Below are 18,912 nucleotides of genomic sequence, written 5' to 3'. Positions count from 1 at the left end.
TCATATCTTAATAAATCCTAAGCTATCGTAGGACTATCGCAGTGCATAATCGTAGTAAACACTACATCAGATTTAGTTGAGTGTAAGTAAAAAAGAGCTTTGTACTTTTTAACAACATCTTCACTATGTTGCTTGATCTGTGCAAGGGTAGGATTAACGTGTTTTATGATTGGAAGGTTACCTCCCACCTTTACTATCTCTTAAAGATTGAAGGCTTTCAGGTAGGTACTATCTCTTAAAGATTGAAGGCTCTCAGGTAGGCTTTCATTTTCACAGACAAAATGCAATAGTTTTCCTCATTAAACACAAGTGAAGCTGTTGCATTAAAGCTCGCAAATGCCATGGAAAAGGAGAATGCTTTGGTGATCAAGGAGTGAAAGAATATTAGTAATTTCTCTCTAGATAGTTAAGTCCTTGAATATCCATTGATCAGCTCTAATACCATGTTGAAATATTGAAGATTTTCTTAAAACAATGATGAAGATAGAGGTTGATATTTGAAGAATAATAAGGAAAGTTAGGGAAGATGAGAAAAAAACAAGAAAAATGGTGTAGTGCACTATTTCATTAAGCAAGGTAGCACATATACACGGTTGCAATGAGGGAGATAAAGTAAATGGCCAACTAGAATAAAACATCTGGCATGCTAAATGATTTAAAGGAATATTACATCAGGATTTGTGAAAATATTCCCTATTGATAGCACCAAGACATCGACCATATAAAACTCCCTAAATGACACAGCATCGAAGCAAGAAAATATTATAATCCTTAACAACTAGATGACTAAAGTAAAAAGGAGATAACGAAACAAAATGACATTAAATAAAGAAATAAACTATAACTCTTTGAAAATGAGGCACATGTAAAAAGCATGTGCTTTTCTTCTTTTTGGATTCAAAACATTTTCTCGCAAAGCTCCATTGTTGAACCGATGAAGCTTTGGGTGGGAATGAAACCCAACTCTTCAACAAGTAATCCCACATAGCATTAATAATCTTGTTTTTATAGAACCTTTCCACCAACAACCTTCGCATGCTTGGATGAAAGTATCCACTGATTATAGTACTAAATTTTAATAAAGCCCCCCACTATTTCAATACATAACACCATACATTCCAACTAAAATGGCAAGATACAAGAACATGATCCCAATTCTCATAAAATAAGCCACATCACCTACATGTATTATGCATTCATTATCAAAACTCACACCTCTCATTCTTGAAAAGCATTTAGTTGGAATGAAATGATAAATTGCAAGCCAAAAGAAGCCTTGAACCTTAGTGGGATTGTCAGTTTCCAAATCAAAGCAAACCATACCTTTCATTGATTAAACACTACTAGAGAATCCAAGTTTGTTGAAAATTTCTTGACTAAAAAAATCCCCATTTACATTATGTTGTCATATCAATTTATCATCTTTATCAAGCACATTTAAAATGACCAAATAGCTCTTGATATTGTTATTCCTCCTAAGCAAGATGCGATAAGAATGATCATATCCTAATGTCTTTGGCGATGAACTTCCCTTATTCTAGCTCCCTTGTCCATGGCTAAAGAGAAAAGTCTAGAATACACCAAATTAAGTGGTTCATTCAACAACCATTGAAAGCAAAAAAAAAAAGAAAAAAGAAATGAACTTTGTTCTCATTTTTTGCCACCCACCAACATCCCTCAAAGTTCACCATCTTTTCAACCCCACTAAGAGATGACAACTTTATATTTTGACTCAATTTCATCAACATTTTCGCAATTTGCAACGCCAAGGGCATCTATTCTAACTTATCAATGCAATACTTCTCCACTTACAGCTTCCTCCACAATGAACTCACTTATACTCCAAACTTCCTCCACCATTTGTTAAATAGGGCCTAGTTTTAATAAGTAGAATTTTAAATGCCTAAGCCTCCGAAGAATTTTGGTTTGCACATCACATCCCACCTCACATGTGCCATTTCTCTAACATGCAATTCTACCCTTAAAAATTACTATGTAATTGCTCAAGCTTGTTCAGAACTCATTTCAATGCTTTAGAAAGTGACAAAAATACATAGGTAATGAATTAAGCATCGAGTTAATTAAAGCGATCCTACCATCAAAAGATACATACTTCTGTTACCACAGAGCTAGTTTATATTTGAACTTGTTGACCATTGGGTCCCATATTTGAAGACTTCTTGGATTAGCTCTCAAAGGAACACCTAAGTATGTGAAGCACCCACTTTGCATTTAGGCAAATTTGTCATCTCCTTTTTTTCTTTTAGAGCTATATCCACCAAGTACACGCATGATTTATTAAAGTTTATCTTTAGACTTCATGCCAACTCAAAACATCTAAGGATTCATTGATATTTCTTGCCTCATGTACATCTTTTTCTACAAAGAAGATTATATCGTTGGCAAATTATAAATGAGATAAATGTTAATAACATGGAAAGGTGTTGAACTAGCACTTACCTCATTGCTCTTTCCCATTTTCACCCTTTTCTCCATTTCTTAAAGTATTTCATTTTTATTTTTGGATTTGTTTTATACCTAAAATCTTTATTTTTATTTTGTATTTTGCTAGGTTAATTGGTTTAGAAATTGGTTATGGTTGTTGATTGTTAAAGTTTTTTTTTTTTAACATCTCATGCTCGAAATTGTGAGATTTATTAACTGGTGCACTTGATATGTTTGGTACAATGTCCATTTGAAATTTTCTTTTAATTTGTGATAAAGTTATTGAGTTCATTTTCATGGCATTTTGGAGCATTTTTAGTGCTATGTGGTTATATTTGTTTTTTTGAAAAGCAGAAAGAAAAGGTTACTATGTGGTTAGATTTAGAAATAAGAACCAATCTAAGGTCACCTCATAGGATATCTTGGATTCGATGGGTTAAAATTGATTTTATGGTAGTTTCATAACTTGATGGTTTGTCATGATTCAATATTTTTAATACTAATACTTTTACTGTTGTAAATGGTCTTTAGTACTTACCTGTAAAGGAGTTAACTATTAGAGCAAACAAGTCAAGCACACATGACAAGTTAGAGCTGAAGATCAAGTCAAAGATTCAATCAAAACATGATTTTTCTATTATAATTTTTGAATTTAAATTGTATATACTTTGTTATATAGTCTATTACGATAAACAATGTATCCTATATAACTATACACCTTACAAGATTAATAAATGAATGTGAATCACTACCATTATTCAATTGTTATATGGTACCAGAGCTTGCATAAGCCTAGCAACAAATCAGTCATTTTATTTTCAAAATGATTGGTTTTACAACCTCCACTGTAAACTTTTATGCTTCTATCAATCAAGCATCTGTTTTTGAACCTATTTCCATAACTGTTGCTGCTCAATTACCTCTTCAACTTTTTTTTATATAATTGGAGGAGGGGGGATTCGAATCCTCTGTTTAGGCAGGGGGATCATGCACCAATCAATAAGCCAAATGCTCGGGTGCAATTACCTCTTAAACTTAATAACATGGATTTTACATCATAGCAATTGCAACTAAACTCCCTTCGTGCAGGTTACGCACTCACAACTTATCTTACTGGTGTCATTTCTTGTCTTGAAATATTGATCTCAATTAAATGTGAAATGGCTTTCAATCCAACCTACACTCTATGGTATCAACAAGATTAGTTTCTCTTGCATGCCATTGTAGCTTTAATTTTTGAAGGCATATTTCCTCTTTTTGCTATTATTAAAACATTTCAGGAAGCATGACAAAAGTTCTCCAAGATGTTTGCTAGCAAAACTAGCTCATATGTTATGTCACTTAAAAAGAAGTTGACTACTTCTACTCAAGAAAGAAAAGATAATTGCTAAACACATGTATTACATGAAAAGTATTACATATGAACTCGCACTAGCTGAAGCTCTTATAGTAGAAAATGATTTGGTGATATTCACTTTGAATAGCTTAGGAAATGAGTTTAAAGAATTCTCTACTACAATACAAGCTAGAGAATTTGCCATTGCTTTTGAAAGGCATAATGATAAGCTCACAAATTTAGAGACTAACATAAAACAAGATAAATCTTTTCTTCCTGTCATAGCAAATTACATTAGAAAAGCAGAGGTAATTTTACTCAAAGAGGAAGATATTTCAAAGATAAGTATTTTTACTCTTAAAGTTGTAGCAACCTTCATTATCATAAAAGAAATTTAATCTGCATGGCTTCACATCTACCAAGCTAGTTTATCAATGTTGTGACAAAATAGGTCACACAACAAAGGAATGTCGATCACGCAATCCTATGACCAAGAAACTAGTAGTTAGTGTTGCTACATCTTCTCATTCAAAAGAAAATTCCAACTGGGTAGTAGATTCTGGAGCTTCACATCACATCACCTCTAATTTCAACAATCTTTCTTTTTACTTCAAATATGGTGGCCTAGATGAGATTCTTGTTGGTGATGGTTTAGGTTTGGCCATTAAACACATTGGTTCTTCCATCATTGCTATTACTAAATTATCATTTCACCTTTCATATGTCTTGCATGTTTCATCCATGAATAAAACTTAATATGTGTTTCTAAATTCTATAAAACTAATAAATTTTTCATTGAATTTTTTTCCCTTGTATTTCTTAATGAAGGATTTAAGCAAAAGGGCACCTCTGATTAAAGGATTGAATAAAGGAGATATTTGTGAACTTCCTTAGTGCATGCCATTTACTTTAAAGTCTGCCATTGCCTTAGTTAGTCTCAAAACTTCTAATGATGTTTGGCACAATAGATTGGGTCATCCTTCCTCTCGTACTCTTCATTTCATGTTAAAAACTTTTAGTGTATCTTTAAATAATTCACCTTAATTATCCATTTGTGACTCTTTCTAATGCAACAAAAATCATAAACTTCTATTCTCTTAGTCTACTATGACAAGCACTAAACCTCTTGAACTTATACATTGATGTATCAAGACCTTCACATATTAAATCAGTTGATGGTTTTCTTTATTATGTTATTTACCTAGATCACTACAATAAATATATTTGGTTGTTCCCTCTCAAACATAAATATGATGTTTTCAACTTTCAAATCATTAATCAAAAAACAATTTGGTACTTCAATTTTATCAAAGTATTCAGATAATGGTGAAAAATATCCATAGTTATCTCAATATCCCACCAAACATCGTATCTCTCATTTCACTACCCCACTTTATACTCCTAAGCACAATAGAACCGTTAAAAAATGGCATTGACAGATTCTTGATGTTGGTTTTTCTTTACTTTATCATGCTTCTGTCCCTTTAACATTTTGGCCATAAGCTCTCCAAACAGCAGTTTATTTAATCAACAAAACTTGTACTCCCATTTTCCAACTCAAGTCTTCTTTCAAAAACCTCTTGAATTATCCTCTCAATTACACCAAATTATGAGTCTTTGGATGCTTATGCTATCCTTGGCTCAAACCTTACAACCAACATAAATTGCAACCAAAGTTTTGTCCTTGTGTGTTTTTGGGATACTCTAACACTTAAAGTGCATACAAATGTTATGATCTTTTTACCATGAAAACTTTTGTGTCAAGACATGTAATTTTTCAAGAGTTAGATTTTCCTTTTAAAACACTCATAAAAAATCACAATTTAACTTTAGCTTTTGTTAGTGATCAACGATCATCTCATTCTTTTTCTATTGTTGCTCTTCAATGTCTCTTATTTATTGCCTCAAGTTCTTTAACAGTTGCAACTTCTAAGAACTTGGTATGCCAACCTCATATCTTTATTTAGATTGATCTCATAGTTGCTCATCCTTCAAGCTCTTTATCAAGTAATACTTCTACCTTTCCCATCTCTTCACCAACTCATTCTAATACCTCCATTAACTAGATTTTTCCACCATCACCCACTGAAACTCATACCATGATCATACGGTCTGAAATCAATATTTTCAAACCTAAAAAAGCCTTGATCACCACAAAACAATCTTTGCCGTTACCACTTGAACCCAATTGTGTCAGTTAAGTTATGAAAGACATTTATTGGAGATAGGCCATGATTGAAGAATTTAATGCCTTGGTAAAAAACAACACCTGGTCACTGGTTCTTCCTTTTGCCAAATACAACATTTTGGGTTGTAAATGGGTGTTTTGGGTTAAAAGGAAATATGATGGATCACTTGACAGATACAAAGCTTGTTTAGTTACAAAAGGCTTAAATCAAAGGCCTGGTATTAACTATAAGGAAACGTTCAACCTTGTCATTAAACCAACCACTATTAGGATTGTTTTGTGCATTGCACTTTTTTATGGTTGGTCTATTAAGCATTTAGATGTCAATAATGCTTTCCTTCAAGATACTCTCTTGGATAAAGTTTATATGGTTCAACCATTGGGATTTGTTGATAAAGATAGCCCTAACATGTGTATAAATTGCATAAGCTTGAAACAAGCCCTTGGGCTTGGTACCAAGAACTTAGTTCTTTTCTTTTTCATTATGGCTTTAAGAACTCCACTTTTAATGCATCTCTTTCCATCTATGCTCATGACTCGGTGTTAATTTATTTTTTGATGTATGTGGATGATATCATAGTGATTGGAAACAATTATGCAGCAACTCAATTGTTCTTGCAACAACTGGCTCAAAAGTTCCTTTTAGAGGATCTTGGCCACTTGAATTTTTTCTTAGGAGTTGAAGTAATTAGCACTTTTTGAGACATGCTTTTATCTCAACATAAATACATTCGAGATGTCTTGAATAAATTTGATCTGTCAGCAACCAAAGAAGTTTATACTCTTATGGCAACTAATGTCAAATTACAACTTAAAGATGGTTTTCACCAAGTTGATGCAATTGTATATTGAAAGTTGATTGGGTTTCTCCAATACTTGTTTATAACTAGGCTAGATATAGCTCACTCCATCAACAAACTATCTCAATTCATGCACTCTCCTAATCAGATTCATTAGTCCAGTCTCAAATGAATTTTGAGATACTTGAAAGCTACTATACATCATGGTTTATTTCTCAAGAAAAATTCACAACTACACTCAAGCATTTGGCTCATTGGTTGGTGCATAATTCTCTTACCTAAAGAGTAGGGTTCGGATCTCACTTCCCATAATTATATATATATATAAAAGAAAAATCCACAACTACATTTATCAACCTTTAGTGACTCTGACTGGGCTGGTAACTTGGATGATCGTTCTTCAACCACTACTTACATTGTTTACCTTGATGGCAACTCCATTTCATGGAAATCCAATAAACAAGGAACAATTTCCAAGCCTTCTATAGAGGCAAAATGTCGAGCCATTGCCAATACTAGTGTCGAATTACTTTAGGTCAGAGACTTATTGTCTGAATTGTATATTTTTTTTCTCACAACCTCTAATTATTCATTATGACAACATTGGTGCTACTTTTCTAAGAGCCAACCTTGTGTTTTATTCTAAAATGAAACATTTGGCTCAATATTATCACTTTGTGTGTCAACAAGTTCAATCTAGCAATCTTAAATTCCTACCAAAGATCAACTTGCAAAATGGATTAACTAAACCCTTGTCCAGACAAAAATTCTTATTTCTAAGATCCAAGTTAGGTGTTGCTAATGGCTTTGCCTTCTTGCAGGGGCATGTAAAGGAGTTAACTACCACATCAAAACAACTCAAGCACACATGACAAGTCAGAGCTGAAGATCAAGTCAAAGATTCAATCAAAACATGATCTTTCTATTATTGTTTTCTTTATGTTATAATTTTTGAAATCAAATTGTATATGCTTTGTTATAGTTTATTGTAATAAACAATGCATCCTATATACATATACACATTACAAGTTTAATAAATGGGTGTGAATTTACTGTCATTACTCAACTTTTATATTACCTACCTGCTGTAGATCGAAGGATCAAACTATATGAGTCACTTTTGGACCGATTGGTACCAATTCTAAGTAATGCACATTTTGAAAAATAATAAACTAACTAACTTTCTTGTTAATTTATTATTTCTTATTGTAATTAATGAAAATGTGCACTACAATTTTTGAATTTAAAACTTTCCAATTTCACATTACGATAGAATAAACTTGTTGGGTGTTTGTATTTTATAATGCGGATATTTGTATTTTTATTTAGTATTCATGAATTTGGTACAATATGTAATTATAATTTACATTTATGATATTAGAATATTGTTTTTTAATTATATATATTGAAAATTATAGGATTTAAGCTTGATCTTGCACCGCAGCGGACCATTGGGTTCGTCCTATAATTGATTCAATAAAGAATTGATGGCGTAGTAGGTCCAAAAGAAAAGTATTCAAATTGAGTAGACATTGGACTGGTCAAGAACTGATCAATTGTTCAATTGATTTGAGTAAGGTCGAATTAAACCGATTTTTATTTGTAGTGGTTGAACTTGAACCTTTGCCCCCGGCTTAACCATTGAGTCCAAAGTTACTAACTGTTGAACAAAATATAATTTATTCTTTATTTACCCATTCCAATTGGATTAATTGGTTGAATCGGAATCGACCCTCTTAGTGGTGCAATGGTTGGTTTGGGTATCAAATCCTTAGGGTTTTTTTTTTTTTTCTAAAAGAAGAAGAAATGAGTAATAAGGAAAACTGAAAAAGAAAAAAATGCGCAGGAAAAGGAAACCTAGAAAAACTCAAGTTACATATTACTCTATTATAAAATATTTGAAAATTTCACCAAACAAAAACCAATATCCTTTAACATGATTAATGCCACGTCAATATATTTAAATTAACCAATTAGATTTGCAGAAACAATTTTTTTAAAGAGAAGTGACTCAATTTGGTTAACAGTAGAATGATTTAATCCAATATTTTGTACAATATAAAAACTAAATTCAGAAAACATATATTATGTACAGAACCCAAAGAGGTAAATTAAAAGTCCACCCACTCATATAAATATTCCGTATTGAGTCCGACCCCGTGCGGGCCCAAGTATAAATTTTTCAGGCCATATAATGTGAAAGGAGCCAACAACTTAACCCATGTTGCCAAAAATTTGTCAATGCACGACTTTGACTCCAACGAATGTGAAGGAAACAAAAATTATCAAATATATACTTAAATGGACAAAGCACCCATAAGTCTTTAGGGTTTTCGTCAATTTAATTTTCTCTACTCTAAAATTGGTTAATTTAGTTTCTTGATTATAAGATTTTTTGTAATTGAGTCATCCAATCTAATTCTATCCAAATTGATCGTTAGTGATATTAACGTAGTGCTAATAATATGGTGCCACATGTCAGGTGATGTTAACGTGACGTTAATATATCAAACCAAAAGAAGTTTTTTTTTCAAATTTTTTTGCCACATCATGGGACCAAATTAAACAAAATTATAGAGTTTAAGCAATAAATAGAACAAAATGACAAAGTATAAGAACTAAATTAAATAAAATTTTATAATATATGAACTAAATTGAACAAAGCTCTATTTTAGAGGGACTAAATTGAATACTTTTATCCTGTTTTATTTAACATTACATATGTAAAAAAAATTATACTTTTACACATTAATGGTTCTTCTTTTACTAATTAAAAACCATTAACTTTTCATTTATACAAAAATTTACAAACCAATTATACTGCTTAATTACAAAAGGATCAAGTTTAGTCACAAAAAGAATTCATTTATATTATGAACCAATAACTCACCACTAAATTAGTAAACAAAAGTATTGAATCATAATTTTCAAGCATATGCACATGAACAAAACATAGGCATACTCTCCAATATTACATCGATGAACTGATCTAAGCTAAAATTTTTACAGCATATCCCTTGTAATCACACTATTTACATTCCCTATTATCAGTTACAAAATAACAAAAGAACAACAAATCATTTGACATTTTTTATGTTAAAATAACATTTGACTAGCTAGTTACAAAAACAAGTGTGAGACTCAATAAATCGACAAAAGGAAGGAGAAAGGAAAGGGCGAAGGTTGTCAAACCAAGGTATGTGTTCAGCCTGATTATGGCTCAATACTTTTCTATACTGATCTGGAGGTGAACCATTGTTTCCTCCTGTAAATGAATTCCTTTTGTAAAACTTGATCTTTTTTATAACTCAACAGTGTAATTAATTTGTATATTTTTGTACAAATGAAAAGTTCATTGTTTTTAATTATTAAAAAAAAACTCTAATATGTAAACGTACAACTTTGGTACAAATGAAATGCTAAACAAAAAATGATAAAAATATCCAATTTAATCAATGTACAATATAGTTTTATTCAATTTAATCCTTGTACTTTATAATTTTATTTAATTTGAGATAAAATTCAAAAACCAGTCCAATTACTCTAAAAGGACATTTTGGCCCCTCTTTTTTTTTTGAGCCTTGACTATTAAAAAATTAAGATCCAATACTGAACAAATATTTTAAGATACAAATGACCCTAATATCATTTTTTTTAATTTAGGTATATTTTCCTTGAAAAATAATATTTCCTCATCCTTCTCCCACAAGCCATGATTAAGAAAAAAAACCTAAAGGAATTTTGATTTGAAGGATTTGAAAATTTGAAAATGGATGAAAATTGGATTTTGAACCAAACCCACTACAAGATTTTGAGCCCAAAAAAGATAGAAAATAAAAAAAAAAGATAACATGAAAGAAGAATAGAAATGAAAGACCTTGGCGAGAGCAGCCTTCATGAGATCAATGTTAGTGAATATTCTCCTTTTCAAATGGCAGTGGCCAAAAAACATCGACAATATTTTTATATTTCTTTTATCCTTTTAAATCAAAATTCTTTTAATCAATCAAGTTAAAGTTGTGAGAAAAAAAAAAAGAAAAAAGAAAACAAAATTCAAGGGGAGAAGAGAAAAATCTTCAAACAATAAGAAAAAAAAAAAAGAAATTGAAAGAATGAGTGTTGATTATTACAGGATTCTTTAAACGGGCTGAAATACAAAAGATGAAGATTTGAAGAAACCTTATCAAAATTCCTTATATTTTTAATTAAGATTTTTGGGATAGAAAAGAGATAAAATAGTTTTTTTTAAAGAGGGCATTTGTGTCGAAGATTCTTTGAGGTTTTGTTTGTTTCATATTAAACTTTATGTTTTACTTCTATCCTATAAGGAGTAATAGTGTTAAATTTTTATTGAATTTTTTTTAAAATTTTTTTTGATTTGACATGTCAACATCGGACTTGTCAATATTACGTTAGTATAATTAATGATCAATTTGAATTAACTAGTTTTGAAATGAAGGAACTAAATTAATAAAAAATCTTATAATATAGAAACCTATGGGGGAATTTGACCATACTTAAATCGTACAGTTTAGATAATCATTTTAATCTCATTTGTAAAAAGTACATGTATAATCAGAAAGTAGCGAACGATAAACATGCTTTGAGATGGCTTTGGGAAGCGAAAAGTTAATCCTCTTATAAACCTGACGACTAGACAGGCAGTGACAAAAGAGACATCTATGGCCACTCCCAATACTTGCATAAAACTAAATTAAGCCCATCACAGCCTGCCTATTCAGCTATCCCATCCCACAACTTTTCTTTTACTTTTGAAATCTAGCACTTCTCAATCTACATCTATTCACACATAAAGATGCTTACAGGGAATGATGATTTGAATCTTCAACTATGGGATTTTTCAGCCAACTATTAGGCCTAATTTTTGGTTGTCCCAACTGTTGGATGTTTGCCCAAAGGAGAAATATGAAAAAGGAATATAAAAAAAGGTGTAATACTCTTTAATAATATAATATCCTAAACTTTGAGATAGTCCAAAAAGGTTGGCCTTCATGATTGGACCTATTTGCGGTATAAAACTTTAATTTTATGAGCACTAGGTGTCTCAAAATTTTACTTTTTAATATTGAGTATTGTAAATTGTTGTAAAAAATTTTAAAATTAATTATAAATAACATGTTTACATGTAAAATAAAAAAATAAAAAAATATATTTAATAATAGAATTAAGGATTGTATGATTCAAATTGAAAAAGGATTGTTTTTTAATTTAAATTCTAAACATATTCCTTAATAATATATATATTTAAATAAGATATATATTTTTTATGTTAATTTGTTAATTAAAAATTAAAAAATATTTTTGGTATTAAAGGCAAAATGGGATTATGACTTTTTGTCGCATTTATTCGCTTAAAGTCTAAATTTTAAACATTAAAATTTATAAAATTATTTTTCATGTTTCAGTTCATAAATAAATAAATAAATAAATCAGTTTTTAATAATTAACTAGGATAAAGTATATAAAATAGTATATTATATCGTTTTCAATATTTGATAAATACGAGTATTAAATTGATTTGTAATGATTTTTGTGTATTTTACGATATTGATGTGTATGTTATTTTGTTTTAAAGCTAAGGCCGGCAATGTGTGTTTTTTTTTTGTTTTAAAAAAAAGGCCGGCGATGTGGAAAATTGGTAAAAGAGTCAAGCCAAAAAAATCATAAATAACGGTGTTTGGAAAGAGTCAAAAAACAATGGTCTAATGATTCAATGAATTCGCCCTTATATATTTACTTTCTTGATATTATCATCCCAAAAGGGTCAAAGAAAAGAGCTGTTACACGGCTGTGCCATTGCAATCGGCCAGCAGAATGAAAATCCTTGAGTTCACCAGAATCAAACCATCCCCTGATTCACCAAAATCAGCAGCAGAGTTGTCCCTTCCTCTCACTTTCTTTGACATTTTCTGGTTCAAACTCCCACCAGTTGAGCGACTCTTTTTTTACCAAATTAACAACTCAACCCCTGCGTATTTCAACTCAGTAATCCTCCCAAAACTCAAGCACTCTCTTTCTCTCACTCTCCTCCATTACCTCCCTCTCGCTGGTAACCTCAAGTGGCCATCAACTTCGCCTAAACCCATTATTTTATACACTCCAAATGATGGAGTTTCGCTCACGGTTGCTGAGTCCGCTGCAGACTTTAACCTTCTCTCAAGCAAGGGAATCTATGAAGCTGTCGAGTTACATCCTTTGACACCTGAGCTGATAACATCAGATGATTCTGCATCAACTATAGCTTTGCAAATAACCCTTTTTCCAAATATGGGGTTTTGCATCGGAATCACTGCTCACCATGCTGTTCTTGATGGTAAAGCTACAACCTTGTTCATGAAATCTTGGGCTTATTTATGCAATCAAGGTTATACAGAACACTCTTCCTTGCCGCCAGAGCTAACCCCATTTCTTGACAGGAGTGTTATCAAAGATGTTACGGGGCTTGACCTTGATATGCTATACTTGAACCAGTGGCTAGCTAGTATCGGGTCAGATTCAGGTACTAATAACAAAAGCTTGAAGATTTTGCCAAACAAAGGAGAAGCTCCTAATTTAGTTCGAGCAACGTTTGAGATTACTCGTGAAGATTTCAAGAAATTAAGAGACAGGGCATTGGCTCAATTATCAGATAGTGGGAAAGAGCTTCATCTATCAACTTTTGTGCTTACGCTTGCTTATGTAACACGTTGCATAGTTAAAGCAAGAGGTGGAGAAGATGATAGAAATGTTGGTGTTGGATTCACCATTGACTGCAGGCCGCGTTTAAACCCTCCTGTCCCCGAGAATTACTTTGGAAACTGCAATACAATTACAGGAGACTTAATCAAAGCAAGAGATTTCTTGGACGAAAACGGGTTTGGTTTTTCTGTTCATAAGGTAAGTGGCATGGTTAAAGTATTGATGGAAAAAGGGCCTCTCGTAGGAATAGAAAATAAGTTGTCAACTGTTTTGAATTTTAGTGAGGAAATCGCAAAATCAATGCAAATTATTAGTGTTGCAGGATCACCTCGATTTGAAGTTTATGGTTCAGATTTTGGTTGGGGAAAACCATTGAAGGTGGTAGTTGTTTCCATTGACAAGAACGAAGCTATTTCCATGGCTGAGAGCAGAGATGGGAGCAGGGGAGTCGAGGTTGGTTTGGCTTTGAAAAAGCATGAAATGGAGTTTTTTTCCTCTTTGTTTCTAAAAGATGTTTAACAAGATGTTGAAATGTGGAATAAAATGGAAATAGTGAGTACTTATTTTTAAAAAATTTATTTCATATATATATATATATTTTACTTTATTCCATGTTTTTAAATGTAATTATTTTGATGTTGATTTAAAATAGTGTAATACATATTCCTCAAAAAAAATAAAAATAGTGTAATACATATACTACAAAAGAATAGAATAAATTGTAGAAGAAAATGTTGCGTTTGATTATTTAATATTAAATACATAATCTCTCATTTCTCCAAATTATGCTTTATAAAAAAAATGTTATTTCATTTCACTTTGCCAACTAAATTGAAATATATGTATTCAGAAAGTTGAACTTTATTTTGATTATGCAGCTTGAATGGATCAACAAACATAACCTAGTCAACTAGTTGATAGTTATCTTTCAAAAATCATAAGGTTTTAGAATGATACTGTGTTTTGTCTCTATAAAGAAAAAAAGTGTGCGTGAGTCTGTATATTGCCCTTGTTACTCGGTTTTTGAGGTTTGTGAGCCGTAGGTTTAAGGATGAGTAATCCGTTAAATTGGTAAAAAAAATAATAATTCCCTTAACCCACTTAACCGACTTTGTATAAAAATTTATCTAAACCAATCAAATTTTGCACTTAACCATTTAACCGACTTAATCTAGTTTTTTTTTTAAATTTATTTAATAGTTTCTTTTGAAAATTTGTTAACATTATATCCTTTTTATGGTTAAATATAACTTTATTTTGAGAAAAAATTAAACATTTACTAATGACTAGTAAAAATAATAATACTCTCTTTGTTTGTAATTAAATATCCACATTTTACCATATAAAAATTAAGTTAAATGATTTGGCATTAGAGGTTTTCTATATATTTTTTATGAAAAAAATTATAAGATTAAAATCACCAACCCATGATCCATGACAATAAATTACTATTAAAAATACTAGATTATGGCCCGTGCGTTGCACACGGGCTTCTTTCCAGTTGTTTTTTTTTCTCTTTCTACTTCTCTTCTTCTTTTCTTTTTCTCTTTTTTCTTTTTTTTTCTTAGCCTTCCACGTGGCTAAAGGAGGAAACCCCAAAGGGGCTTCCTTTTACTTATGTTATAGTTGTCGAGCTCCTCCCGTAGCACTTGTCTCTCATCATCATCGTTGGGTGCGTAGACATTCCTATAGCACACTTAAGCTTTCACTTTCCAACAAAGTCGATTAGCAAGATATAATGGTGAGATTTAATACAATTTTCATCATTTAAATTTGACTCATTCTAGACTAATATAAGCCCCTCCTCCCCCAGAACCCCAATAGATTCATAATAGTCCACTCTTAGTTCAGCATACCACAACCGTCTATATGTTTTCTCCTCTACTTTTGACATACAGTTTTTTGCAACAAAACACACTCCGATTTTATTCTACGTAGTAATTTTGTAATGGCACTATATTTCTCCTTTCTACACATACCACATACATTCCAAGTTAAGAAAATCAATAGTAAAAAGAAAGTTCTTACCCCCTACTAGTACGTTGGCACGGCTTAACCATCGGTTCCCCACCTAGTCCTTTTCTTCTGAATGTTTCCACCATTTGTTACATGTTTCTATCAAATACGAAGCCCATGCCTAACCCTATCTCCCATGTGGCTTTAGCTTCTTTGATGATGGTGTCATTTCTTCTCCTGATATCATCGTTGGATTCTAGCTTGGTTTTCGAGATGCCTTCTATTAGCTGCTTATCATTTATGGCTTCAAAAAGGTACTTTCTCAGCTTCCTTCTTATTCTAACCACTAATGGGGTTTTCTTCTTCTTCTTCTTTACCGTGACCTTATTTCCCTTTTCTCGGTTCCCTTTTTTTCTCCCATTACCCCATTACTGCATTCACCTTGCTCATAGTGTGTTCTTGATCGGTGGACCTACATCTCTCCAAGTCATTCTCCTCCGTGCATGCATTAATGCTTCCCCTGTTGCTTATGTGTGGTCCAACTCCAACCCCCTAACTTCGTGTGTTATTGCTGAGATTGCATGGGCTCCTATTCGTTTGGACTATTTGGCCACCTAAGCTGGCCCTTGTTCGATCCACTGGGTTGTTGTTGAATTGCTCTCCAATGTTACCCCTTTCTTGGCCCGCACTCATGTCAATACGTGTCCCATTATTCTCCACTTCTTAACCCAGTTCCTTCAAACTGTCCAACCCATGATAACCTGAGTCACGTGATGTTGAAGGGGCACACGATACTACCTGTACCTACACTCCACCAGACTGTATCACCTATCGTAGCATTGACCCCAATGGACGCCTTGTCCATAATTATTCTTCTCCCATCTCACCGTACCGTTAGTTCCCTCGTCAGCTGTTTGAATTTTATGTTACGCAAGGTTCTTCCATCATCATTGACAATTAGTGATGTATTCAATATTTTGTATGAAAAATGATTAAAGAGTATTTATATAAGATTATGAATCAGATTAATGATTCGAATTTGATCAATGATTTGATTCAAAGTAAAAAATTAATTATTTTTAAAATAAAATAAAATTATAACATAAAATTTTATTTATAATTTAAAAATAAATTTTTAAATTTATCAATATAAATAGACATAAAGTAAAAAAAATTAAGTATTATAAGTTGTGCTCAACATGCTTTCATACTTTCAAATTCATCGATAACTAAATCTGTGCCAATGGTTCTAACAATTACTCTGTACCTATTTAATTTAAAAAAGTAAAATAAAATTATTGAATATTTCTAAATATTTTAATCACATTCTTTTTCAGTCCTTCATTTTAATGTATAACATATTGCATAAGTGCACATATCGAATCAACATATTGTAAAAAAAAATTAAAGTAAAAAATTATACTATTTAAGTAGTTAAGTAATGCATCTTTTACTCCAAAGACCATAACTGTCAAACCCTGTTCTATAAAATAATTACGACGTCATTTACATGCTCAATAGAATATTTGCATATTTAGGAAGTTCGAGAAATTGTTAAAAGACGATATTGCCCCTAATGGTACCATTAAGTCGATTAAGCATCGAACTAGTTCAAATAGGAATTTTAAGGTGAAATTAAGAGTTTCACGATCCAGGGATGACTCAAAATGGTAATTCGGAGTTCGAGGATCAATTTGGAGTCAAATTAAAATTTTCACTATCTAGGGGTAAAATAGTCATTTGTCACTTAGGGACAAAATGAAAATTTTTAGAAAAGATTTTTTGGCCCCATTTGACTTATTGGAGTATGATTTGAGTATTAGAGTATGATTTGAGGTTTAGAAGTGAAAATTTTTAATTTCGGTATAATTTGGAGTATAGGGACGAAATGGTAATTTTGCCACATCGAGGGCAAATTGGTAAATTTTTACCCCCGACATTTGTCAAGACCAAGGAATTTTATTCATCATGGAAATGGATAAACATAAGAAATGTGTGATGGAGAATTAAAGAATCAAAAGTCAAATATTTAAAATTTGAACCAATAGGGAAATGCCATGTGTCATGCTTTTATTATTTTATTATTTCTTTATAAAAAGGCATAAAAACCAGCCCATTCCTCCCATAGTGGTCAGCCAAACCAGAAGAGAAGAGAAATCAAGGGAGAACAAACCCTAGGTGGGGAAAATCAAAGAGAAAGTGTTGGAATTTAAGGATTTGATCAAGCAAAGGTAAAATTTTTTTTATTTTGCTAGTGATTTACCTTGCCCATGCATTTCTCCTCAATTTCCATGGTTGGATTGTATGTTTTCATGGGGAAATCATGGCTAGCCGAATGGGTTTGGTGAGAGAAATGATGTTGGAATTGTTTAATTTTGAGTTATGTTGGTGTTTAGAGTTACTTAAGCATGTTTAGAAACAAAACAATAAGAAAAGAATCCATTTTTCCCATGAACCTTCAATGGCCGAACCCTATGTGAAGTGTAGAAGTAATGAATTAATTTTGTGATCAAGTGAATTGGTTGAAAAATTGATGAAATGATGATTTATGATGAGAAAATGGAATCAGAAAATTTTTAGTGATAGTGCACCACAATGGCCGAAATTTTCAAGAAGAATTGTGAGGGTTGTTAGGCTGAATTTTAGATTATTGGAATTGTATTTAGTGAATTGAAATATTAGAAATGAAATGGAGCAATTTGGAGCAAAATCAGACACAATTGTCATTTAATCGGGTAATAGGTCGAATTAGGTTAGCACCGCATTTAAGCGGTAGTCGGATAAGTTGCATATCATATCATACATATACCCCGGGCCTGAATTGATTTTATAATGGTCAAGCATTAATGTGGTAAATTATGTATTATACATTGTGGATAGGTGGTGAGCAAATTACACTGGTAAAAGTACAGAGATTGTGCTTAAAGACTGGGATTAGGAGTACATCGACTCCTAGAACTGTGAGTGGACAATTTATCATCTTAAATATCTAGAGTAATTATACTTGTTTGATGCTTTTATTGAATGGTGAGTTTAAATTATAAAATATTATATTTTCCAATTAAATTTTTTTTAATAAAAATGAGATTTATATTGATTTTAAAATCAAATATTGTTTTGGGAAAATTAAGTATATGGAGATTGTGTTGAATTTATGATTTTATATGTTATTGAAATTGTGGCTTATGACACTATGGTAGCATGATGGCTAAATTTTTGAGGTTGGCATGAAATATATGAACAGTTTTGGATTGGTCTCAGTAGACTGGATTAAATTTTATTCTCTATATTATGCTACTAAAAATTTTATGGGTTTGGTGGTATATTAAACGGTCACTGTAGTGGTAGGGGTTTCCCTAGACTGCCTATGAGAGGGGCACGGTAACCCAATTATATAACTACCTCTGGGAGGAGATGTTGGATGAAGTATCTCCTGAGGTAAGATTTGAGTGCACCTCACGTTCGGGCCACCACGTGAAAGTGAGACT

The 18,912-nt window shown here is 31.8% G+C and overlaps 1 protein-coding gene across 1 annotated transcript; it reads left to right on the top strand.

Moving 5' to 3' along the window:
• Positions 1-12,563: 12,563 nt before the first annotated feature.
• LOC18601672 (phenolic glucoside malonyltransferase 1-like) lies at positions 12,564-14,090 on the top strand. Its single transcript, XM_018118843.2, has one exon. It carries the CDS (start codon positions 12,605-12,607, stop codon positions 13,985-13,987), a length of 1,383 nt encoding a protein of 460 aa, XP_017974332.2. The 5' UTR covers positions 12,564-12,604; the 3' UTR covers positions 13,988-14,090.
• The last annotated feature ends 4,822 nt before the right edge of the window (positions 14,091-18,912 follow it).

The sequence above is a fragment of the Theobroma cacao genome, chromosome 4, assembly GCF_053813885.1.
Source record: "Theobroma cacao isolate CCN51 chromosome 4, ASM5381388v1, whole genome shotgun sequence".
NCBI classification, from domain to species: domain Eukaryota; kingdom Viridiplantae; phylum Streptophyta; class Magnoliopsida; order Malvales; family Malvaceae; genus Theobroma; species Theobroma cacao.
Note: the sequence above shows the minus strand (reverse complement) of the source record. Positions and strands in the feature narration are given on the sequence as shown.

Bases quoted from the DNA above. Each gene is read 5' to 3' on its own strand.
- LOC18601672 (XM_018118843.2), top strand. From the start codon at position 12,605: ATGAAAATCCTTGAGTTCACCAGAATCAAACCATCCCCTGATTCACCA.